General features: G+C 51.7%; 1 protein-coding gene across 1 annotated transcript; it reads right to left on the bottom strand.

The window, feature by feature from the left end:
* Positions 1-1,603: 1,603 nt before the first annotated feature.
* Positions 1,604-18,633, bottom strand: TFAP2E (transcription factor AP-2 epsilon). The gene is made up of 7 exons (XM_059896850.1): positions 18,607-18,633; positions 17,803-18,282; positions 17,163-17,214; positions 5,842-6,064; positions 4,353-4,471; positions 3,689-3,830; positions 1,604-1,886 (listed from the first exon to the last, which is right to left on the bottom strand). Exons 1-7 carry the CDS (start codon positions 18,631-18,633, stop codon positions 1,604-1,606), a joined length of 1,326 nt encoding a protein of 441 aa, XP_059752833.1.
* Between the last annotated feature and the right edge of the window lie 6,343 nt (positions 18,634-24,976).

Here is a 24,976-nt window from a genome sequence, read left to right as displayed (position 1 = left end):
GCTGGTAGGGATAGAAGACAGATTAAAGTGGTTGAGGAGTGAATTGAGGGTGGGTGAGGAAGTGGAGGTAGGGGTGTAGCAATCTTTTAAAAACTCTCCAACTGCAAAAGAAGTAAATGGGGAAAGGATTTATGTTTTGTAAGGTAAGAGATCATAGAATATGTGTCCTTTGGGAAACGATCTAGTATAGATGATTCAGTAGAGAGGGAGAGAATAAGGTGCAGGAAAGAAAAATGGCCTCAAGAATGAAATCCTCAAGGAGACAAAAGAGCTGGATTTGAATGAGCCAGATAGACACACATAATCATCAGCAGCATTCATATTGACACACATACAGACCCACCACCAATGGTCATGTTAACACATCACACAGACCTAATAGCTGGACTGACACATTCACACACAGGCCCAGTAAGTCACAGTAATACACATACAGCCCCCCCAGGATTCACTACACACACACACACACACACACACACACACACACGCCACACTGAGAAGCCAGATAGACCCACCATCTGTACCCCCTCACACACAGGTGCCCACAGCCCACTCCGAGGTTTCCCCCTTATAGTCCCCCTACCACTCTACCCCCCCACACCCCCCCACCCCCAATTCCCAGGCCCTGCCTCTCCCCTGTGACCTTGCCCTCTTGGGAGGCAAATCCAGGCCTGGGCTGAAGAAGGACAGGGAGAGCTTCATATCCAATGAAAAGGTTTTATTAAGAGAATGAGAAAGCAATCTGAGAGTTGGGGAGGTACATTGACTGCAGGGTCAAGAGAAACAACAGCAAATACAAAATCCCAGCAACAACCTCAGGGTCCCTGACATCTTTCTTCCCTCCCGGCCCACCAACAGCCCTTTGCGAGCAAAAACACACTCTCCATCCTGGTCCAGCTGGACATCTTGGTGCAGAGCAGAAGACATTGAAACAAGAGTCCTCAACTCATTGGGATAAATAAGTTGCACTGAACATTTTTAAACTTTAAATTACAACATAAATAAATAGGACAGACAGCAACAGGACTGAAGCACAGCCTGGATTCAAGTTATCCAATTTGTGTTTATCTTCTCTGTTCCTTGAGGGCCCCTCCTGCCCACTTCTTTCCAAGAGTGGCAGGGGTCCAAAGAGCCCACTGGGGCCTCCCGCCAGCACCCCTTTTCTGGGGGTAGGAGATTCTGGGATGAAGGGCACCAACTCCTCAGTAGCACCTCTGGTTTGTTAATTCCTCTCCTGCTGTTAGTAAAAACAGCAAGGCCTTGGCCTCTAGGAGCACCCATCACCCTAATGGGCACCCTAATGAGCAGCGCTGGCCCCAAGAATCAGGCTTTTCCATGCAATTTCCTGTCCAAGTCTTTCTGAGCAGTCAAGGGTCAGAAAATTGCACACGCGAGGCAGACGCCTGGGCCCTTATCTACAAACCACCACAGAGGCCACCTCCCCTTACTCCAGCCCAGACGCCTAACTCATGGGTTTCTGGAGGAATGTTCTCTTTGTGGCCTGACTCCAACCCCACTTTTTAATCCTGTCAGGCCCACCCCCAGGAGCAGAGACCTCATTTCAGACCTTGGGAGCCCCTTAGGGATGGGGTGGGGGAAGCAGTTACTTCCGATGTTTGGCATCCTTCTCTGAAGCCTTGGTGTCACCATGCCCACTGCCTGCACTGCTTAGAAACATCTTGTCCAGCCCCTTGAGTGACTCCAGCAAGTAGTTCTGGAAGGCAGTGAGGGCAGCACAGATGGCAGGCCCGCCGAAGCCATGGGTGATGAGGCTGAAGTGTGTCAGGCAGCTCTGCACTCCGGGCTCCAGGATGAGTGCTGGGCGGGTGGTCCCCAGTGGTGAACGGTCCTGCACCATCAAGTCTGCAAACTCCTTGCAGATCTGCCTGGTGGGGGAAGGAGGGTCAGGGGTTAGAGGACAAAGGTCTGAGTCCAGGGAAGGACCCACCACATACTGGGTACTTTATATACATTTTATATATATGATTGCTGACCCTATAGTCTACAAATGATGATCATACCCGTGTTAGAGAAAAGTAAACTAAGGTTCAGAGAAGTTAACTGATTTGCCCAATATCACACAGCTAATAAATAGCACATGCCAATACCCTACGATTTCTTTTTCTGTGGGTGTCCTGCCCACATTCCAAGTCCAGCTCAACTCCTACCTTATCCAGGAAACTTTCCTTGATTCCCTCTCCTACTGCCACCTCCACCCAAAACAGCCAGTGCTTCAAGAGGTTTGTCTATGAAATTTTGGGGGAACAATCCAGAATCTGCCTTAAATAACTGAAATAATAGCTAGCAGTGAACATGAATTGAGGCCTGGATGCTGTGCCAAGCACACTGTGTGTATCATCTCACTTAATCCTCACAACAAATCTATACTGTTATTATCATTCCCATCACATGGAAGAGGAAACTGGGTGGTTTCAGACAGGTTAGATGACCTGCCCAAGTGACTAGGCTGGGATTTGAATCCATCTCCAGTTTGCAGCCATTATTCATTTCTCTGTGCATCCTGTATGTGGCTCAGGTAGAAGAATCACTTGTGTCTCACCTGTGCATCACCAAGGAACCTGGTCAGCAACTTAGACATGACTGGGAACCAGGAAGTGCTTGATGAGTTAGCTGATTAATGAGTGACGTGAGACCTGCCCTAGATACGTTTCTCCAGCCCCAATATGAGCAGCCTCAAAGGCCTCATGAGTCATGGCAGTCCCATGAGTCTGTGATTCCAGTGCTGCCTAGGGGACTTGAAACCTCGAAGGCGGGAGGATGGAGTTGTGATTTGAAGGACTGTGTTAGGTGGGGGACTGGATGGTGTTCTAAGCAGAAGAGCAAGCCCAAGGACAGGAGGGCAGGAGAGAGCAAGTGGGTCAGTTGGAGTGGGTGGAGTTTGTGCAGACCAGATTATGGGGGCCCTCAAAGGAGTCTGACTTAATAGAATGGTGGTTTTCAAACCCGCCCCCGTGTCTGTCTCTTCTTGCAATGGGACCCTTTCTAAAAACTAAATCTTAATGGAACACGAGTTCATTAAACAGGCCCTGCGGCATCCCTACAGAACCTAGTTTGAAAATCAATTGCAGTAGCAGTGGGAGCCATTGAAGGCTCTTGGGTAGGGATCAGTGCATGTGCAGGGAGGCTGGGGGAACAGAGGGGCGCTGGGGTGAACGTCCAGGAGTGAGATTGGGAGACCAGAGTTGAGGTGGCATGAAAGTGGTGGTGAGGGAGGCATCAGTGAGACTTGCAGAGGGGTCAGGTGTGCAGTAAGGACAAAGGGGGGTCAACCCAGGGGTCTGGGTGGGTGTTGGTGCCCTGATGGAGGTCACTGGAGCAGAGGGGCTGATTGGCAAGGCTCAGGCAGGGGGAGCAAGGCCAGAGAACCTCAGACCCATGACGGGACTGGGGCTGGTGGTGCCCACACATGGACTTACGTAAGCCTGTCTGTGACACTGTGCTGATGTATAGAATCCAGATATGTTCACATGTATCCATGTGTGCCCTGTCACGTGCACAGCATGGAGCCTAGGTGTGCCTGTGTGAAGTGCCGCATGTACCATGTGTACATCACATGTACACGAGTGGTATCCATTGTGCCCATGCTTGGTGTCTGTGTCTGTGCATTGCACCAACATGTGCCTGTACACGGCACCCATGACAGCCGGTGCATGGCGCCCTCACTCACTTGGCGGCCAGCAGCATGCTCTTGCGGCTGTGCAGTTCCCCAGGGTCAGCATGCTGGCGGCACAGGTACTCGGCAGCTGCCTTGGCTGGGAACTCCGTCTCACAGACGTAGCCAAAGTCTCGGGCCAGGTGTACGGCCTCTCCTAGGAGGGAGGGGAGGCAGAGAGATGAGCCGTCACTACAGCCAGGTGTACCTTTGAGCCTGGAGCACGGCCTTGACCCTCCAACCCCTGACCGGCGCCATCCTGCTTCTATATATATCTTCTCTTGATTCCCCTCTCAGCTCTAGACGCAACCCCGCTGCCCTCCCTTGGGGCTACCTCAGATGGGCTCTGAGCTCAGGGGTGGGAGCTGAGCCCACCAGTTGTCCCAGAGGCTGAACTCAAGATGATCGAGCTGAGAGTCACCAACCTCCAAGGAAGGGACTCTGACCCCCTCATCTCTTTACCACATCCAAACACTGGCCACTCTTCCCCCCATACACACACACACACACATGCACATGTGTGCTTGCATATACACTTAAAGACTGTACACATATATCACACACACCCCTTACTTATACATGGTGCACAGAGAACACACACATGACTCAACACACCCTCCTGCATTAGAGACAGCCACACACAGTCACACTGGATGACACAGGTCCCCTCGGGCCTCACCCTCTACTAGTGAAGTCAGGAGTGTCACGTTGGCGGCCTTGCGACGACCAGCTGGCAAGTTGAGCCCAATCTTCTCCAGCCGTTCCCGCAGGCACCGGCCCCCATTCTTGGACTTGGCCCTTGCCATGCACACAGAAAGACACACACTATGAAGACAAGATGAAGCATGTATGCTAAGTGACCCAACAGGGCCTTGCTGCCTCCACCAACCCTGCTGAGGCTTGGGTCTGGCCCTGGGGACACTCTGGGGTCTCTATTTACCTGATCCCAATCTCCTCCTAATCTCACTGGTTTTGCAGCCAAGACGGGAATGGGGGGCCTAGCACGCAGCTCCAGGAACCCCTCACTTCTCCCTAATCCTGTCAATAACAGGGACAGCCCAAGGTGGGGCAGGATGGACCAGCATCTTAGGGTCCTTTTTCCCACCTGAGCACACCAACACAGCTACCCAGGGACACGCAGAGAAACACACACACATGGGGAGACACTGTTACACACACAGCTGCCCAGGGGCACATAGACACATACACAGATGAACACACACTGAGGGCCAAGAATAGAGACACACACACCAATAGAGACAGACACACAGACGCAAACACCCAGGGACACAGTCAGAGACACATGTTCACACCAAGTCAGGATCCCAGGGACATTTGTACAGACATTCACGGACTCATACAAGCCGCTCTGGGATGCTCAAAGAGACCAGGAATAAGGAGATACTCCCACACCTGCACAGATGCAGCCCCACACAAAGGTAGACAGGTAAACACACATATGTCTAGCTCCACGTGCACATGCAGTCACACACACACACAGTAGAACACTGTAACCAACACATCTCACTAAAGGTAACACAGGAAACTCACACTCACTCACGGAAACATATACACACATATACACACACACATATACATAGTGGTGTGGGCCACTCCTGCACCACATATACACACACATGCACACATGCATACACACAAACACTATCCTCAAAGCTCATAGCCCTGAAGCAGAAATACCCTACCCAGGCACAAGGACATGCACAGAGAGAGACAGACACAACTATGAAGACAAACCATGGACCCCATGCTCCCCACCCCAAAACACACGCATCAGAGAGGCCTATACTGACGCAGGGAATGGGCCTTAGGTCCTGGGGCTCCTCTTCCTGAGGGATGGGGTGAAGATGGCACTCTCCCTTCCCCAGACTCAGCCTTGTCCGTCATGTCCAGTGTGCGTGAGTCCTCCATCCCTTCTCTGTACCCAGGGCTCCTCTCTACCCCCGACCCCCAAGCCCACAGACCCATGGGAGCTGCTGAAGACCTAGGCCTGCCCAGAGAGCATGCACAATTCCCCAGGGAGACTGAGGTGGAGATGACCCTGTGGCCTGGGGTGGGGCCGGCCCCTCTCCGATCCCCTGAGAAAGTCTGAAACGACCACACATTTTAGCTTTGGCACTGTGCAGGAAGTTGTGGGCTGGCCTTCCTACCTGCGAAGGACACCACCCAGGAGAGAGGCATTGAGGCACTCGGGAGGTGAGAGTCGCCGCTGGACCTCCCCCACTGTCACCTTGTACTTGGACGTCGAGCTGAGCAGAGAGAGCCGGCCTGGCACGGAGCAGAAGACCTCACTGGGGTTCGTGATGCCGCCAACCAAGCTGTCTTTGGCCAATGAGAGGGCCGAAAGGCTGCTGGCTTTGGAGGGGATGGGGACTGTGAAGCAGAAGCAAGAGCAAGGGAGAGAGAGACAACACTGAGCCAGGGGCCACCGGACACGGGCACTAGCCAGCTGTGGCATGAGCGCATTGCTGAAGCACCAGCTGTGTGCTGGGCCCCGTGCTAGCATGCTGTGCACACACAGCTGCATCTGTATGTCCCAGCACCTTTCGGAAGGAGGTTCTACTATCCCTGCTCTACAAGGGAAGAGACTGAAGCACAATGAGGTTAACGTGACTCACTCTAGCTCACTCAGCTAATGGGTGGTAGACATTAAACCCAAAGTTCTCTGGCTCTTGAACCCCTGTTCTTTCACTGAGTCAGGCTGGTTCCCTGTTAAAACTCAAACAGCTTCAGCAGTCTTGGAGTTTTGCCATGTGTAATCAGAGAGGGAGTTGGAAATAAGGAAATGGAGTATGAGCTGGAGGCAGGATTCCTGGGTCACCGCAGCAGAGCCCAGCCAGATTTGTGTAATCACAAGCAATCCCTGATTACCCCCGCTCACTTGTGATCCCCATGTGTCACCCACAACCCCAGATCCCTGGGGGCCTTGGACTCCCACATCCCTGGGACAGGGAGGTTATGGCCCCATTAGGCCTCCAGCCCTGGCCCCTTTCCTGCCAAGTCTCTCTGGGATGGATGCTCAAGGAGACCAAGAATGAAGAGACACACCCTATCACCCCCCTCCCCAAATGCTCTCTAATTATCTACTAATATCTATGAAGGACAGGGAAGGAAATCTGAGTTTATTTTTTAACACCCATTTGGACACTCTTGGCTCTAAAAGAAAGTTCTTCCTGCAGTCTAACCTCCATTCTCCTGCTAAGCCTCAGGGGGAAGGGAGAATGACTGAGGCACTTGCTTCCCCTTGGGCTTCTCTTCTTTCAAGGAAGTGAGAGCCTTGGTAGAAAAGGCAGGCCTTGTGTGTTTGGGGAGGGGGATCAAGTGGGGAGCCTGAGGCCAATAGTCACTGAGCACTCACCATACAGATAACCTCACTGAATCCTCAGAACAACCCACCAGGGGGCTATGTTTATTATTCCCATTTTACAGATGAGGAGACTGAAGCCCAGAGAGGTGAAGGAATGTGCCTGAGATCACACAGCTGGTAGACTTAGTACCAGTAGCAAGCCCTGGACTATGGTCTCAAAGGCAGCACTTGGCCCTCCAGTCATTTGGCAAATATTTGCTGAGCACCTGTGTGCCAGGAACTGTGCTAAGCCTTGGGAAGGCAGAGGTAAGCAAGGCTGGCCCAGTCCCTGGCCTGGCAGAGCCCCTCCAGCTTTTCCCTCTCTGGATGCACATTCAAACCCTCCATCCCATCGCCCAGCCAGAAACCTCAGTTAGGCCCTCCACACTGCCCTCTCCCACCACATCCCATCCATCACCATGTAGTAGGGCTTTCTTTTCTCCACGTGCCCTGGACGCAGCCACTTCTCCAGGTGTACAGGGACGCTCACTCATTTCCCACCTGAATTTCTGCACAGCTCCTGCTCCAGAGGGATCTTTCTGAAACACCCATCACTCCCCAGCCTAGAACCCGTCAGTGCCTGAGAATTAAATTCCAGCTCCACAGCTGAGCAGAATGATTCTGCCTGTCCTTCAGTGAGTGCCAACTATATACCAAGTGCTTCACAGTAACAGCTCTGTGGAGATGCTATTTTCTGTCCCCATTTCAAGATGAAGAAACTAAAAGTTCAAAGAAGTTAAGATAGTACAGCAATAAGGAGCAGACATGGGTCTTGACCTCTGACAATGGACTTTAAAGTTCACATTCTTAACTGTCATAGTGCCCTTCTTCACCCTCCTTTGTGGTCCAGCCCTGCCTACCCCTTTTGCCTGGTCCTCCATCTGCCGTTTAGGCTCTCGACCCACACTGACCAATACAAATATACTGTAAGGCACATATATAAATTTATATTTTCTGGTAGCCCTATTTTTAAAAAGAAACATGTTAATACCAATTTTAATATATTTTATTTACCGCATATATAAGAATATTATCGGGACTTCCCTGGTGGTACAGTGGTTAAGAATACACCTGCCCATGCAGGGGACACGGGTTCGAGCCCTGGTCCGGGAAGATCCCACATGCCGCGGAGCAACTAAGCCACAACTACTAAGCCTGCACTCTAGAGCCTGCGAGCCACAACTACTGAAACCCATGCTCCTAGAGCCCATGCTCCACAACAAGAGAAGCCACCGCAATGAGAAGCCCACGCACCGCAACGAAGAGTAGCCCCCACTCACTGCAACTACGGAAAGCCCGCGTGCAGCAACAAAGACCCAACACAGCCAAAAAAAAAAGAATAAAAATTTTTAAAATGTTAAAAATAAATAAAAAATAAAAATATTATCACTGAAACATACAATCGATATTTTAAAAATTATTAATGAGCTATTTTTTTTTAATTTATTTTATTTTTGGCTGCGTTGGGTCTTCATTGATGCTCATGGGCTTTTCTCTGGTTGTGGCGAGCGGGGGCTACTCTGCATTGCAGTGCGCGGGCTTCTCATTGCAGTGGCTTCTCTTGTTGTGGAGCACGGACTCCAGGTGCGCGGGCTTCAGTTGTTGTGGCTCGTGGGCTCTAGAGCGCAGGCTCAGTAGTTGTGGTGCATGGGCTTAGTTGCTCCGCAGCATGTGGGATCTTCCCGGACCAGGGCTTGAACCCATGCCCCATGCATTGGCAGGCGGATTCTCAACCACTGCGGCACCAGGGAATCCCTTAATGAGCTATTTTACATTCTTTTCTTGTACTTGGTCTTCAAAATTCAACACGTATTTTACACTTATAGCCCATCCTAATTCGGACTAGCCACATTTCAAGTGCTCAATAGCCACACGTGGCCTGTGGCTCCCACAGTGGACAGCACAGTTCTAGACTTCAAAGGGGGGAGCACAGGAGTTAACATAAGTAAGTGAGATGTGGGAGACCTGCTACTTGGCCGAGTGTTACCATGCAGGATACACCAACATTGCCGTAACTCTTGGTTTGTTTGTTTTTTGTTTCTGTTTTTGCTGGTGAGACAAGGATTTGAGATTTCTAGGTGAAATCTCTGGATTTTTACTTTATTATTTTATTACTATCATTTTTTGGCCGCACTGTGCAGCTTGTGGGATCTTAGTTCCCCGACCAGGGATTGAACCCATGTACCCTGCAATGGAAGCATCCTAACCACTGGACTGCCAGGGAAGTCCCTGGATTTTTAAACATTGGCAACTGATTCAAAAATTTAAAAACCCAGGACAGGTCAAATGGAACGTGTGAAGCACCACTTGAGATGTGGGACGACTAGCTCACCAGTGTGTGGGCTCTTTAAGCCCCGCAGAACTGCTAGCTGTCTGTCTCAGGCGCCCTTCTCCATTTTACTAAGCAGGGCCTCTTCCTTCTCAAGCCTCAGTCCGGGCACCACCCCCAATGCAAAGCTTCCTAAGGTCTCACCCTCTGCTCCTTTTCACCCTCTGTCGCTGTCCTTACCACACTGAACCTCATGTCTGCTTCCTCCTCTGTCTCCCCCACCAACTGGGAGTGCCTGAGAGCAGGGTCTTGGCACAAGGGGGTGTCAGTGAATGTGGAATAAATGAGTGAAGCAAGGGCCCTTGAAACGTGGAATGGTAGAAAGAGTGAAGGCTCACAGCCAATATATGCACGGGGTGGGGGTGGGGAGGGTGGGTAGGGGAACCTCATTCCTTTTTTAGCAATTGATGGTAAAACTGCCCTTCCTCCCTGGGTCGTCCCTATTCAGGCACCAGCGAAGGGCCAACAGGTCGTGGATGGGTCTGAGTGGGAGAAGTGGAGAGGTGGGGGGAGGTGGAGAGAGTAGCAGCACACACCCTACCCCAGGCAAGTTCCCTGTCCCCAGAGCAGGGCCAAAACTAGGGTGAGGCAGGTGAGGTGCTTGTCTTGGGTGCAAAATTTAAGGAGGCACCAAAAAACTCAGCAATCAAGACAAACAGTATTTTAATGCAATATTTTTAAAAGTAAAAATTTAATGTGAAAATCCACGGTGACACAATATCACAAATTTACATAGAAGCAGGCTCTGATCCTGCTCTTGCACGACCCTGCCTCACTCCCCTTATCCTAATCCCAGCCTCTGCCCCAGAGTGAAGAGCCAGAATGTCCTGACCCAACAGACACACTGACACTGGACACGCAATAGCAGCCATGCCCCCCACCCCCACCCAGTGTCTCCCGGGCCCGTGCACGGGCTCCCTCATCACCTGTGTCCCTCTGCCTTGAGGGGACTTTCTGGGGTGATGGAACTATTCTCTAACATATTTCATATCTTGACTGTATGTTTACATTTGTCAAAATTCATAGAAATGCACATCTAAAAAGGGTGAACTGTACTATATGTAAATTATACCTCAAGCTCGACTTAAAAAACTAAAACTATGAATTAATAAATTAACAAGAAGGGCAAAGTGACTGTCCTCTCTCCCATGACTCCTAGCCAGAGGGAATGGTCAGAGGAACAGAAAATTCTTCTCTCCCCCAGCAGCCTCCTCTATCCAGCTTTTATTAAAATCTGGGGACACCTGAGGCCAGGCACTGTGAGAGGGGAGAGAGATCAAAGCTGGGTGAAGCTGTTGGTGCATGTACAAACAGGGACATATGTGAGCACACGTGTCACACAAACGTCTATACATAAAAACTACATGCCCTGCCATAGAGCACTGAGGGTGAGACTGTGCGTATGCACACTTACTCAACAACAAATACTGAGCCCCAGCTACAGACACATAGGCTCTGCCTGACTGTTGCAAGAATGTGGCAACGCGCGTAAGGATATCTGCAAGTGCTTTTGTTCCTGTTGATATATTTAAACAGAGAGTATATGCCAGATTTATGCAAACATAGGTGCGGCTAATGTAGCGCATGACAGGTGGACATGTGTTTGCGTATACGAATTACAGACTTTGTTACTTTCCCCACTTGTCGGTACCCTTTTCCTCAGAGCCTCTTCCTTCAAAAATGACAGAGGTTTGGAGGCCAGGGTTAGGGAAGCAGGTAGCCTGGGACAGGAGCAGTCATGAAGGTGGGAATTAACTAGCGCAGATTGCAAAGCAGGGACCGGTGTTTGTCTCCACACCACAGTGAGTCCTAAAGCTGAAGTGGTCTACCCATGGTGTCCCCCTGGTCATGAACACAGAAGCCATTCACATGTACACACTCCTACAGACATAGGATTGTCCTACCGACAGAGCTCCTAGTTAGCCAATCTATCAGACAAGACTCTCACACACACACAAGTCTACACACTCTGTCCACAGGTGGTACATATGGTCTGACCACTGACTCTGGGGAGTGTGCAATAGACTCTGTTGGAAAGTTGGTTAAAATTGCAAGTCTTTCTAGAAGAAAATACAGGAGAAAAATCTTTATGACCTTGGGTTAGGCCAAGAGTTCCTAATATAACACCAAAAGCATGATCCATAAAAGAAAATAATGATAAACTGGATTTCATCAAAATCAAAAACTTTTGCACCTGAAAAGACACTATTAAGAAAATGAAAACACAAACCATAGACTTGAAGAAAATATTTGCAAATCCTGTATCTTATCAGGGATGTGTATCCAGAATACATAAAGAATACATAAAGAATTCTTATAATTCAATAGTAAGATATACAACCCAATTAGAAAATGTTCAAAATATGTGAGTAGACATTTCACTTAAAATGATATATGAATGGCTAGTAAGCACATGGAAAAGTGCTCAACATCTTCGGTCATTAGGGAAATGCACATTAAAAGGATACTGAGGTACCATCAGGAAGGCTATAATCAAAAAGACAGACATATCAAGTGCAGATGACAATGTGGAGAAACTGGAACTCTCACACTTTCTTGGTGGGAATGTAAAACAGTACAGCCACTTTAGAAAACAGTTTGGGAGTTTCTTTAAAAAATTAAAGACAAACTTACCATAAAATCCAGACATTCCACTCCTAGGAGTTCAAGAGTGGTGAAAACGTTATGTCCACACAAAGACATGTGTGTAAATGATCATAGCAGCATATTTATCCTAGCCAAAAAGTGGAAACAACCCCAGTGTCCATCAACTGATGAATGAATAAACAAAATGTGTTACATCCACATGATGGAGTACTACTAACCAATAAAAAAGGAGTGACCTACTGATACAGCCTACAACACAGATGAACCTCAAAAACATTATAAGTACAAGAAGCTAGATGCAAAAGTCAGCATATTTATATGTTCCATTTATATAACATGTCCAGTATGTGCAAACATGTAGACAGAAAGCAGATCAGTGGTTGCCTAAGGGCTGGAGTGGGAATTAATTACAATTGGGAATGGAGGAATTTTGGGGGGTGTTAGAAATGTCTTAAAACAGACTGTGGTGGGCTTCCCTGGTGGCGCAGTGGTTGAGAATCTGCCTGCCAATGCAGGGGACATGGGTTCGAGCCCTGGTCTGGGAAGCTCCCACATGCCGCGGAGCAGCTAGGCCCGTGAGCCACAATTACTGAGCCTGCGCATCTGGAGCCTGTGCTCCACAACAAGAGAGGCCGCGATAATGAGAGGCCCGCGCACCGCGATGAAGAGTGGCCCCCACTTGCCGCAACTAGAGAAAGCCCTCGCACAGAAACGAAGACCCAACACAGCCATAGATAAATAAATTAAGAAAGAAAGAATCCTGGTCAAAAAAGGTGATGATTTAAAAAAAAAAAAAAAAGAAATTGTAAGAGGCTATAAATACTTGTTGATTTAAAAAATAATAATAAATAAATAAATTTATTTAAAAAAAAAAAACAGACTGTGGTAATGGTTACACAACTCTATAAATTTACTAAAAATCATCGAACTGTACTCTTCCAATGGGTGAATTTCAGGTATGTACACTTTACTTCAATCAATCAGTTAAAGAAATGAAGTTCCAGGGCCATAATTCCAGGGATTCTCATTCAGTAGATGTGAAATGGTGTCCAGGAAATCTGCATTTTTTAACAAGCACCCCTGGGGATTTGATGCATGTGGTCCCTTAGATCACACTTAAGGTACCACTGGTCCAAAGCCTGGGGGGAAGGGGCAGCAGGAGGAAGGCAGACAGGAGGGGTCGTGACCCTCCTCCCAGCCCACTTGAGTCCCCTCATCTCCCCAGTGGGACCTGCTGGTTAAGTTTCCTTCTCACCAACTGCTAGAGGGTTTCTTTTATTTTTTTAATTGAGGTATAGTTGATGTACAATATTATATAAGTTCCAAGTGTACAACATAATGATTGACAATTTTTAAAGATATAGTCCACTTATAGTTATTATAAAATAATGGCTATGTTCCCTGTGTTGTACAATATATCCTTGAAGCTTATTTACTTTATACATAGTAAGTTTGTACCTCTTAATCCCCTACTCCTATCTTCCTCCTCCCCTCTTCCCTCTCCCCTAGAGGGTTTCTTTTAAATATAACTGCTACGGTTCACTGCTCTGCTCTATGCTGCCCTCAGGTACAGTCCACAGTCTATCTGCATGGGCACCGGTTTTTTAGTCTCATTCTGGGGCCAACGGTAGCCTGGGAGGCAAGTGAGGCAGGGTTGTAGAAGTGCAGGGTCGGGTCAGATTCCGTCTTTATGTAAAATTTTGATATTTCGTTTATTGTGGATATTTTTTGCATTAAAAAATCTTAAACATATTGCACTAAGATGTATTATTTATCTTGATTACTGAGCTTTTAGGCGCCCTCCTAAATCTTGCCTCAAGTGAGTTCCTCACTTACCTCACCCCAGTCCTGGCCCTGCTTGTAGATTCACCTGGAATCCCAGAAACTCCCCATTTCCCTTTTCTTTCCTCAGATCCAGGGAGAGCAGAGAATTTACATCATCCCCTGTCCTGAGACTGGACAACAGAGCCCAGCAGAGAGGGATTCCCCACCCCCAATTAGGCAACTACCTCCTCTCTTCGGAGGAAAGGAGGACTATCTCAATTCTCATCCCCAAACCACTCCCCTCCAGCTGTGACTGTATAGCCTGAAACCCACGGAGATTTTTAACCTTTTTAAACCTGTCTGGCCTTCCAAAGAGAGGGCATACGCACGTGCTGTTCCTAATGGAGTGAAAGTAGCTCGGCCCTTTGTACACCCCCTCTCCAAATGCACTCAGACTTCAAAACCGTTCATTCAACAAATCTCCTGAGCACCTACTGAGCCCCCTGCTGTCTCTCCTTCAGGAAGCCTCCCAAGTTCAGGCACTCACTGCTCCTCTTCTGAGCTCCTACTACAAGGTATACAGACCCTGTTCACTGCCTTTCTTGGCTGGGAAATATTCCTGTCCATGTCTGTCTCTCAGGCCAGTCCCGCCTGCTTTCTGTGCCCCTAGGACAGGTTACAAAACTGAAAGTGACAAATGTGGGCAGAAAACTGAGGGCTCCCCACTTCCCTTCGGGTCAGCCTCAGCCCCATCTGCCATCCTTGCCCCACTCAACCCTGGCTACGACGGGCTGCCGACCTGGAAGTGTGTGGTGGGGCGGGGACTTCGCCTCCCCTCCCCTGCGTGGAGTAGTGAAGATTTTACAACCTCCCTGGACGCACTGTCGAAGTCGAGACCCGAGGCCTCCCTGCGGTAGCAAGGCTGCTTCTGGTGCAGGGCTGGGGCCGCCTCCCTTTCACAACCTAGGACTCCAACCGCCCGTGACACAGCTGCCCCTCCCGCCGGGGCCGGGAGGAGCTGGAGGAATGAATCCCTTGCTTCAGCCAGCCAAGAACGACCTTCTATAATTCCAGGGCCCGAGTCTGAGTGGGATGGTCTTCCACCGCCCCTGGTAGGTGCCAGAGGACTTCAGGACTTGACCGGGGCTCCCGATGCCTTCAGAAGGGCCTGAGGGCGAAGAAGGACGCTAATCAACTGCGCCCGAGTGGCTGGCGGCGTGGCCGGAGTTCCGCAGCGACTGCGGAGGGCCCGAACGAAAATTACCCGCCGCGTGGGGCGTGGAGGCTCCAGGGCGCAGGGCTCCAACCGGGCCACCTGCTTAGCCACAGCTGGGTCCCCCGCCCACGCACCCCGCCCCGAGGTCCCGACCTCGCAGATTGGCTCTGCCGCAATGACCCTCTCTCCTCAAAGGCTCGCCACGCCAGCCGAAGGACAAGCTCGAGACTCAGGAACCAGCCTCTTCCTTCCGTTGGGAGCCCCGGCTCTCGCCCCTCCCTTTTGCTGCATTGCTCCGGGCTGTGACTCGACGTCCGGGTTGGGGCCCCCAGGGCGCAGTCCCCAGCTCAGGTCGCCAGGCTCCACTGGGCCACCGACGGGCTGACACTGGTGTCCGGCTGGTGTGCGCGCCCGCGTCGGCGACATCCCGAACAGCACCAGCGCCCACGTCCAACCCCCACCCGCCGGAGCCCGTGGGCAGCACTCGGGACAGTCCGGGCTGCACTCACTGTGTTCTTTGGGGATCCCGGCGCACCCCTAGGACCCGGGATTTATGAAAGCTGATGTCCTTTGAGAGAAACTAACTCGAGGCAATTTTGGTTCCTTCTTGGTAGCCAGTCTTCTGTCCTGGCTCTGGCCAGGGGATTGGGGTTTAAGGTACTCAGAGCCCCACCTGATCCTTCTACCCTCCCCCAGGGCAGAAATCCCCAAGCTCCTTCCCAAAATGCAAGGTCCTGGCCTCCCGGAGGGAGTCAGTGAGCCCGAGCCCCCGTAGCCTGCGGAGCCAGGGCAGGAGTCAGAACTGGGGATCAAGACCATGATTGAATCTCCGGGTGGAAAGCACAGCGGCAGGCTCTTGCCGCTGCAGACCGAGCTCTCCCGTCGGGTTCAAAAAATCCACTAAAGCAAGGCAGCGGCCGCCAGCAAGGAGCTGGCTCTGAGTGTACACCTCTGCCCGGACTGCAGGCAGCCTCCCCAAACCCCCAGCTCCAGGTAACAGCCCCAATACCTGGAGCCCCCTTCTCCCAAGTTCTGGGAGGCCTGTCTCCTCATCTTCCCCACACGTACACCAGGTGGTCCAGCTAACTCCCAGCCCCAGGTAACTCAGCCTCAACTCCTGAAATCCAGCTCCCCCCAACCCCTCCCCGGGACTCAAGGAGGGCAAACAGAGCCCAGGCTTGAATTCACTCGTTTGAAAAACAACTTGAGCCAATCCCGGGGGGAGCAGTGCCTGCCCCAGGTACAGCAGGCTTGTCTGTGCCTCCATATTCCCCTCTGCACCTGCCCCAAATTTATCACTGGGCCTCTCTGAATCTCTGTCTTTCTCACCTTTCCCTGTCACAGTCAGAACTCACAAGCCCGAAAATCCACTGGAGGGCACATCTCAAACCCCTAGCTTTTCCAAGGGCAGAGAGACACAAACATCCTGAAAATACACAGGGAGCAACCCTACATGCTTAAAGATCTTCAGTGCCAAAGAACAAATTCTGGGATACAACAGGGACCCTGACCCCCATACACATGGAAATTACACCAACATAACAGACACTTGTCACACACTCACAGCAAGAGACACCAAGAAATACTAGGAAAGCAACATATAGACATGTACAGGATCCCAAACTCACATAGACACCAACACCCAGGCCCTGACCTTCCTGCACACAGCCCGACACAATAGTCACACACCAGCTCCCCTAATCCTAAACTGCTAAAAGAGGGGGAATCCTCAAGGCCCCCCAGGGTCCTGCTAGGAAGGGAGGGGCAGAAAGCACCAGACAGGCTAGGAAATGGTAAGGCTTGGTAAAGTGGAAATCATTTAACGACATCCATGGGAATAGCACTCCCATTAACACCTCTTAGGAAACAGAGAAGTGGTTTAACTCGTTTTGCAAATTAACTCTAGATCCAAAAGAGTGCCCTCACCTTGGTGGGGAAAGGCCAGGCCAGCCAAGTGAGTGTGGTGGGGCTCCCGCCCACCTCAGACTGCCGGCTCTGGGGCCAACTCACCAACCACCGCAGCTGCCCAAGCTCTGGCCAGGCCTGCAGCCTCCGCAGCCCCTCCACTGGGCCGTAAAGAGTGACCGGTGGCCACTGAGCTTGGCGACGCACAGGAGGGACACGCCACAGGGGAAGAAACTGGGTCTGTGTGCTGGGGCCTGCACCATCTCGCCCGGTTCTGCCCTGGCAGATGCACGCCATTCCTTACCTTTCTTGATCACGGACTGGTCCAGGAGGCTCATTCCCGGCTCGTCCATGGCCTGCAAATAGGACAGGGTGGTGGTAAGGACGCTTGTAGATCTAGTCTCCTTTCGCTTCCCAAGCCCCTGCTGTCCCCGCTCCCTGTCCTGTCTGCTTCACCCAACGCGCACCACCCGTCGCCTGCGGCGGCGACGGGCGGGACCAGGATTCACCGGCGCTCCACCATTTGCGGCTGAGTTGGAGCCCTGGGTGCCTCGCCATGCCGTGCAAAAAGGGCATTTTTGAACCTTAGACAGGCAACTCCTCCACTTCGCTTCGCTCCAGGCACAGGCTTCTCCAGTAGACCACGACTGGGCATAGGTACCCTACGTTGCCCAGCGGAGAGAGACAGAAGTGGTTCAGCCCCTGCCCATTTACTCGGCGAAGGGTCGCCGCCATCCAGGCACCTGCTCACGGACTCAGTGCCAGGCCGCCCGAAAGGCCAGGCAGCGTCTAACTCAGGACGTGGGACGCATCCTGGGAGTCACGAGCAAGAAGTGGCAGGCTGGGAGAAAAGTCGGGTTCCTGCATTGGTCACTCTTTGCCTCCAGCCAGGTCCTAAGTCACCGCAGCGGATGCTGGCCCATCCCGGACCCTTCGGGCCTCACCTGCAGGTCCTCCAGGCCCGGCGGCACCGCCAGCCCGGGAAGGCCGAGGGGCGCGTCGGCCAGGCCGTGCGCGCCGTCGGCCAGGCCGTGCAGGAGCCGCGGCACAGCGGCGGCGTAGTCGCGGCGCGGGTCGAGGCCCAGGGCGCGGACGGGCGGCGCCAGCAGGCCGGGCGGCTCTTCGTGGGCGCGGGCAGCGGCGCGGGGCGCGGCCCAGGCAGCCTGCGGAGGCTGCGGCTGTGCCAGGGGCGCCAGGCCACCGTACGGGTCCCCGGCCAGGTGGGGAAAGGCGGCGGCGGCGTCGGACGCCTGGCCGTAGGGCAGTGGCGGCTGCGGGTAGGGCGGCGGGAAGTAGGGCGGCTGGAAGTCAGCGGCGGCGGCGGTCGGCGTGTGGCAGAGCTGCGGCGCCGACCCGTAGGCCGCCTGGGGCAGCGACGACAGGCGGGCCCCGCTAGCCGCTGGGCCCAGCCCGTCGGGGCGCTCCTGGGGAAGAAGAGGGGCGCGTTAGGCGACCCATCGGCAGCTGAAAGGACCCAGCCCGAAAGGACCCTCCGCGGCTCCCGAGGGGCCAGCTGCCGTCCTGCCCGCTTCCCGGGGCCCGAGGTCCATCTCTGAATGACCCGTGGGCGCGGGAGCCTTGGGCTGGGGACAGCGGTCTCCGGCGCGCAAAGTTCTCAGCGGGCGGAGTCGCCGTGGCCCCCTCCCTCCGAAATTTCGTTGGAGGAGGAGGTTCGGAAGGTTCAGCACTCAGGCTCCCGGATCCCCGGCCCGGTACGCCCCGGTGTCACCGGGCCCGAGACTACTCACCATGGCAGAGTAAGTGTGCACCAGCATGGGGCGGGCAGCGCGGGGCGCGAGGCGTGGCGGCGGCGGAGCCCTCGCCCGACGGCGAGCTCTGCGGGAAGAGGTGCTGGGAGCCTGCACGGCCCGCGGGGGGTCACTTTGCGGTGGCGGGGTGCAACCCAGCCCCGAGCCCAACAGGCATCGGGTCCTCAGCAGTGGGCGCCCCTGGGCGGGTCCATGGGGGCGGGATGTGGGCCGGACGGGCGCTGATCGCACTTGGAAAAGTCGGTCAATGGGCGCCCAGCGCCCGCCCTTCTTCCTCTGAACGCAGCTTGCTCCATGCACTCCAGTTATAGTGGCGGGGGCGCGCCGGGCCTCCGGGGGCGCGCATTAAAGAGACACGCTAGGGCCGCTTTCTCCCAGCTCCCCAGCGACAGCCCAAGAGGAGGCGTGGCTTTGGCGCAACCCCCTGGGAAGGATATAGGGTTGTGATTCCAACCTGCGCTGGTCTGATCGCTTTCTAGGCTCGAAGCTCCCAGTCACCTTGAAACAGAGAAGGATTCGAGGCTGGGACATAGGGCCCTAGTTTGCTCTCGGCTCTATTGCACCTTTGCCTTTGAGCAAAGCACTACTCCTCCTCGGCCTCAGCTTCCCTGTCTGTAAAATGGGTATCAGTCCTTTCTCTAACCGCCTCACTGGATTATGGATGAGGTGGGCAGTCTTGAAGGTGGAAGAAGTTTGCGAGCTGCAGACTCGAGCCTGCTGGCTCATGTGCACACATATGTCAGTACCTGTGTGTGTGTGTGTGTGTGTGTGTGTGTGTGTGTGTGAGTCGGGGGCCATCACAGCCTCTCTGCACGTTTCTGGATCAAAGCCCCTCTGAGGGTGCTTACTTCACTCAGGCTTCCCCCAGCTGGTAACTCCCACTGCCAAGCCAAGGTCTGAGGAAGTTGGAGACACAAACTGGCCCGACAGAGAGTTGCCTGACACTGGGGTTGGGCATCATGAGTTCCACCTGAGAAGGGCTCAAGATATTTCTGAAGCCATGAGGGCCTGGACTGACTGAGTGTGGGCTGGTCTATACCCAGAGGATGTTGAGTGAAGCTGTGTGTAACTGACATCATGTGGACCGTGTGCTATCATCACACTAATATGCACAGGCTGTGTGTTTGTGTGTTACCATGGCAGGCACTGGCTGGCTCTCAAGCATGTTCCACTTCCTGCAGTCACTCTATCTTTCCTTCAAAACCCAACCCTCCCTTCCTAAGGAACAGGGACAAGGATTACAGAAAGGGAAATGAGAGGAATGCTAAGGGGAATGGGAATTAAGAAAGCAGATGGAAGGTGCTAAAAAAAAGTAATAAAAATTAAAATTAAAAAAAGGAAGAGGCTCAGACCAGGGCAGAGTAGAAATAATCACAGCAAACATTACAGAGTGTGCCAGACTCTGTGCTAAGTACTTGATGAGTATTGAGTTATTTAACTCTCACAACAGCCCTATGAGATAGAAACCCTTATCACCCTCATTCTCAGTTGAGAAAAGTGAGACACAGAGAGGTGACATGACTTTCCCAAGGTCAAGGTGCTAGTTAAGTGGCAGAGCTGGGGTAGTCTGCCTCTAGCCTCTTTCTGGGTTCAGAATTACTATTCTATATTGCCTTAGACTCAGGTGCCTAGAATTTAGTCCTGACTCCGATGGACTGTGTGATTCTGGGCAAGACCTTTTTCCTCTCTGACCTCAGGTTCTGCAACTTCAACAATAACAATAAAAAAGTATGGGAAGGGGCGCTTCCCTGGTGGCGCAGTGGTTGAGAATCTGCCTGCTAATGCAGGGGACACAGGTTCGAGCCCTGGCCTGGGAAGATCCCACATGCCGCAGAGCAACTAGGCCCGTGAGCCACAACTACTGAGCCTGCGCGTCTAGAGCCTGTGCTCCGCAACAAGAGAGGCTGCGATAGTGAGAGGCCCGCACACCACGATGAAGAGTGGCCCCCACTTGCCACAACTAGAGAAAGCCCTCGCACAGAAACGAAGACCCAACACAGCCAAAATAAATAAATAAATAAATAAATCAAACATATGCATCTGATTCAAGATCCTCATTTAAAAAAAAAAAAAAAAAAAGTATGGGAGGGGGACTTCCCTGGCGGTCCAGTGGTTAAGACTGTGTGCTTCCAATGCAAGGGGCGTGGGTTCAATCACTGGCCAGGGAACTAAGATCCCACACGCCATGCGGCATGGCCAAAATTTTTTTTTTAATTATTTAAAAAAAAAAGGTATGGGAAGGAAGAGAGGACGAGATGTTTTCTTAGGCCCCTTTCTAATGAAGTGGAAGATGAGAAAGTAAAGGTAAAAATATTGAGCTAAATTAGAGGAGAAAGGGAGATAGAGGTGACACCATTAACCCATGGGAGGTATGTGGAGGAGACTTGAGGAGGGCATCCCAGAAGGCACACGGCAGGTGCAGAGCTCAGGTCTGGGTCATCTCAGCCTGGGAGGCTTTGAGGGAATGAGGAGGCTAGAAGCAGGCAAGGTTTCATCACTAAGAACTTTCCAGAAGGTGGAACCACCAGCTAGGGTGGTAAACAAAGCAAAATTGGGCAGCTCTGCAACCTCATGCCTAGGACAGATCAGAGGTCAAGAGTATGTTTGTGTGTTTTGTGTGTGTGTGTGTGTGTGTGTGTGTCTATATGTGTGGATATGTGAGTCAATGGTGAGACCCCCTCTTCCCCTGACCCTCAACTTCAGCCACAGGACATTAGACATCAGGCTCCAGGACTGGTGTATGTGTGACAGTGAATGCATGCAGGTCGGTGGACCCCTTTGGGAGACATCCAGGAGCAGCGAGGTTGATGATGCCTGTGCCTAGCTCTGGGGCTCTCCTGCTCTCTCCAGTAAGCTTGGGAAGGCCAGAATGACAGGAAGAGCTGCCTGCCCAGTGACTTCCTTGGGTTTCCTCACCCTACTTCCCTGCAGCTTAAGACAACCTCTTCTTGCTTCTTTCTCCTCCTTTCTAATCTGACCATTTCTCAGTCTTCTTTTCTTTCTTTTTTTTAAAAAAAAATTTATTTATTTATTTGGCTGCTTTGGGTCTTAGTTGTGGCATGTGGGATCTTCGTTGAGGCACGTGGGCTTCTCTCTAGTTGTGGCGTGGGCTCCAGAGCGCGCAGGCTCAATAGTTGTGGAGCATGGGCTTAGTTGCCCCGCAGCATGTGGGATCTTAGTTCCCCGACCAGGGATCGAACCTACGACCCTGCATTGGAAGGTGGATTCTCAACCACTGGACCATCAGGGAAGTCCCTCAGTCTCCTTTTCTATCTCCCCTCTTTTCACCCACATCCTTAAGGTCAGTTATTCATTCCCAGAGTTGCAGCTTCTGCCTTTTCTTCCTATCTACACTCTTCACTAGTGAGTTCATCCCCTCTCAAGACTTTAATGACTACCTGTCTGCTGTTATCTCCCAAACTTGTTATCTCCAGTCTGTATCTCTCACCAAAAATCCAGACCCATAGATGCAATTGCCAGCTGGATATTTCCTCCAGACACCTTGTTGCAGCCATCTGAGACTTTCCAAGGCCCAAACTGAGCTCAACATTTCCTCCGCCCCCACCACCAACCCCAGCCTGCCTCTCCTCCTGTGTTCTATAGTTCGTTAAATGGCACCACCATCCTTCAAATTAAGAAGAGCCATCCCAGCCTCTGTCCTTTCCCTCACCTCCGTAAGCTAATCCTCATAGAGTGTTGTCATTTCTAATCCTTAAACATCTCTCTCCATCCTCTGTCAGCATCTTAAGCTACCATACTCTTCCTCATAGACCAGTAGTTCTCGAAGTGTGGTCCCTGGACCAGCATCACCTACAACATCTGGGAACTTGTTAGAAGAACTTGCCAGTTCGTGGACCCCACCCAGACCCACTGAATCAGTAACTCTGGGAGTGGGGCCCAGCCATTGCCTGTAAGGTGGCTCAGAAGCAAAGTCAAGTCTGAGAACCACTGCCTAGACCATTGCAACAACCCCCCACCCCCAAATGGTCTCCTGCTTTCATTCATATCTCTTCTTCCACAAAAATGACTGGACCATGTTACCTCCTGACTGAAAACTCTCCTGCGGTTCCTCATGGCTCATCTTTGGGAAAAAAATTTTAAACACTGTAACCAGCATTTTAGGCTCCTTGCAGCTGAACCTAATCTTCCTTTCCTGCCTCATGAACCAGTTCACAAGAAGAAGATGAAAGGAGAAAGAGAAAATATGTCTAGTCTAGCTCTGGGCTTGGTACATGGCAGGTGCTCAGCAAACGCTTATTAAATAAATGACAAATGAATGAATGAATGAGTTTATGAATCCCTCAGCCTACTGAGGGATCCTTTTGGAAGCCTCCATGTGAACATGACCCTGGGTAGCTAGACATAGAACCCAGGTATAATCTGGGGAAGTCACCTGATAAATGAATGATTTTGCTTATGGCTACTAGGGAGATGGATGTTCTGCATGGTCTGCTGCTGCTTTGGGGGCTCCTCAAGCTTCCGGGTCCTGTGGTTGCAGACTCTATTGCCCTTCTTGTTCAGGACCAAGGGGTGCCTCACTTTCTGAGGCATGGAGGTGGGCATTGTTGGTTGCCCACTCTCTGGAACACATGCACACATGTGGAGCCCTGGAATGTGCACAGGGGTACCTGTGCAGACACTGCTGGACACAGAGGGCACAGAGACACTTATGGGACACATGGGAACACAGGACATATATTGACACATAGGCATGCATGTTCAAACATACATGGGCTCCCATTTGGCATACTTGCCCTATTGCTCTTCTCCCAGGCTCAAATCTTTCCCTCTCTTTTCAAAAAGTGAGTTTGCATTTGTTTTGGGTTTTTTTTTTTTTAATTAATTAATTTTATTTTTGGCTGCATTGGGTCTTTGTTGCTGCGCGCAGGCTTTCTCTAGTTGCGGTGAGTGGGGGCTACTCTTCATTGCGGTGCACAGGCTTCTCATTGTGGTGGCTTCTCTTGTTGCAGAGCATGGGCTCTAGGCACGCGGGTCTCAGTAGTTGTGGCACGTGGGCTCAGTAGTTGTGACTCGCGGGCTCTAGAGCACAGGCTCAGTAGTTGTGGCGCACAGGCTTAGTTGCTCCGCGGCAAGTGGGATCTTCCCGAACCAGGGCTCGAACACGTGTCCCCTGCATTGGCAGGCGGGTTCTTAACCACTGTGCCACCAGGGAAGCCCTGAGTTTGCATTTGGACTTTATGTTAAGAAAAGACTCAGGCCGGCCTCCTTTATTGTTGACACAGCCAACCTCCTCCCAGCCTTTGACAACCTTCTGCTCTGGGCCGGACTGTTTGCAGGGTGGGGGAAATCAGGCACAAGGAGATGCTGAGGCGCCACCTCGTGGTTAAATCTCACAACTGCAGCTCAGGTCCCCCTTTCTCCCTTGCTGCTGAATTACCAGGAGCAAACTTGGTCTTAACACTGCTAGCCTAGTCCCCTCCCCATTCCAGAGCCGGGAACTCTCTGACCATCCCTCACCAAAGTACAGAGCTCAGTCTGCCTTGCATTTTGAGACTTTATGCAGGGTTTTTCCTCCCCACCGCACAAGGGAGAGTACTTTGAGAGCAAGGACCAAGGGTAGTTGCCTTTGGCTATGGGGCCCTTCTCTTCTCTTTTCACTTCCCCAGATGATCTCAGTCACTTCCATGACTTTAAGGACCCCCTATACTGACAACTCCTAAATCTGTCACTTGCCCAGGCCTCTCTCTGAGCTCGACTGCAGAGAGCGACTTCCTCCTGGATATAAGCTGTACGCATTCACCATTTACCAAAATGAGCTTATATTTTACACAAACGTGTTTTTCTCTCAGTGTTCCCTGTGACAGTGAATGGCCCCACTATCCAGTCACTGGCCCAGATCAGGAACCTGGGAGTCATCCTTCCCTCTTTATCCCTCTTCACTTCCAATTAATCACCAAGCCCAATTAGCTAACTCTGACCTATACTTTCTCCACCCTCACCTCCACTGGCTCAATTCAGACTTACTACTTCCTCTCCGAGCTCCCTGACTCAGTCATCCCTGTTGCAGCCGAAGTCATCTTTCTAAAATGCAAATGGATCACATTCAACCTGCTCAAAAATCCACAGTCTCAGCATGACCCCACATCCAAACTGATTAGCCTGGCACACCAGGCATATTTTTCAGGGATTTCAGGGACTCCATGCCGAGGACATGACTTCCAGTACATCCAATAGATAAATGAATGTTCCTGTCTATGCATAGCCAACCACAGGTAGGCACTTAGGATGTGCTCAACCAATGCTTGTAGGCTTGAGGGCCTAGGTGGAAGAGTCTGCAGAACGTGGGCCAGAGGCTGGTCTGGCTCCAGACTTACAGCTTTGGTTCAGG

The sequence above is a fragment of the Balaenoptera ricei genome, chromosome 1, assembly GCF_028023285.1.
Source record: "Balaenoptera ricei isolate mBalRic1 chromosome 1, mBalRic1.hap2, whole genome shotgun sequence".
In the NCBI taxonomy this organism is placed as follows: Eukaryota; Metazoa; Chordata; class Mammalia; order Artiodactyla; family Balaenopteridae; genus Balaenoptera; species Balaenoptera ricei.
Note: the sequence above shows the minus strand (reverse complement) of the source record. Positions and strands in the feature narration are given on the sequence as shown.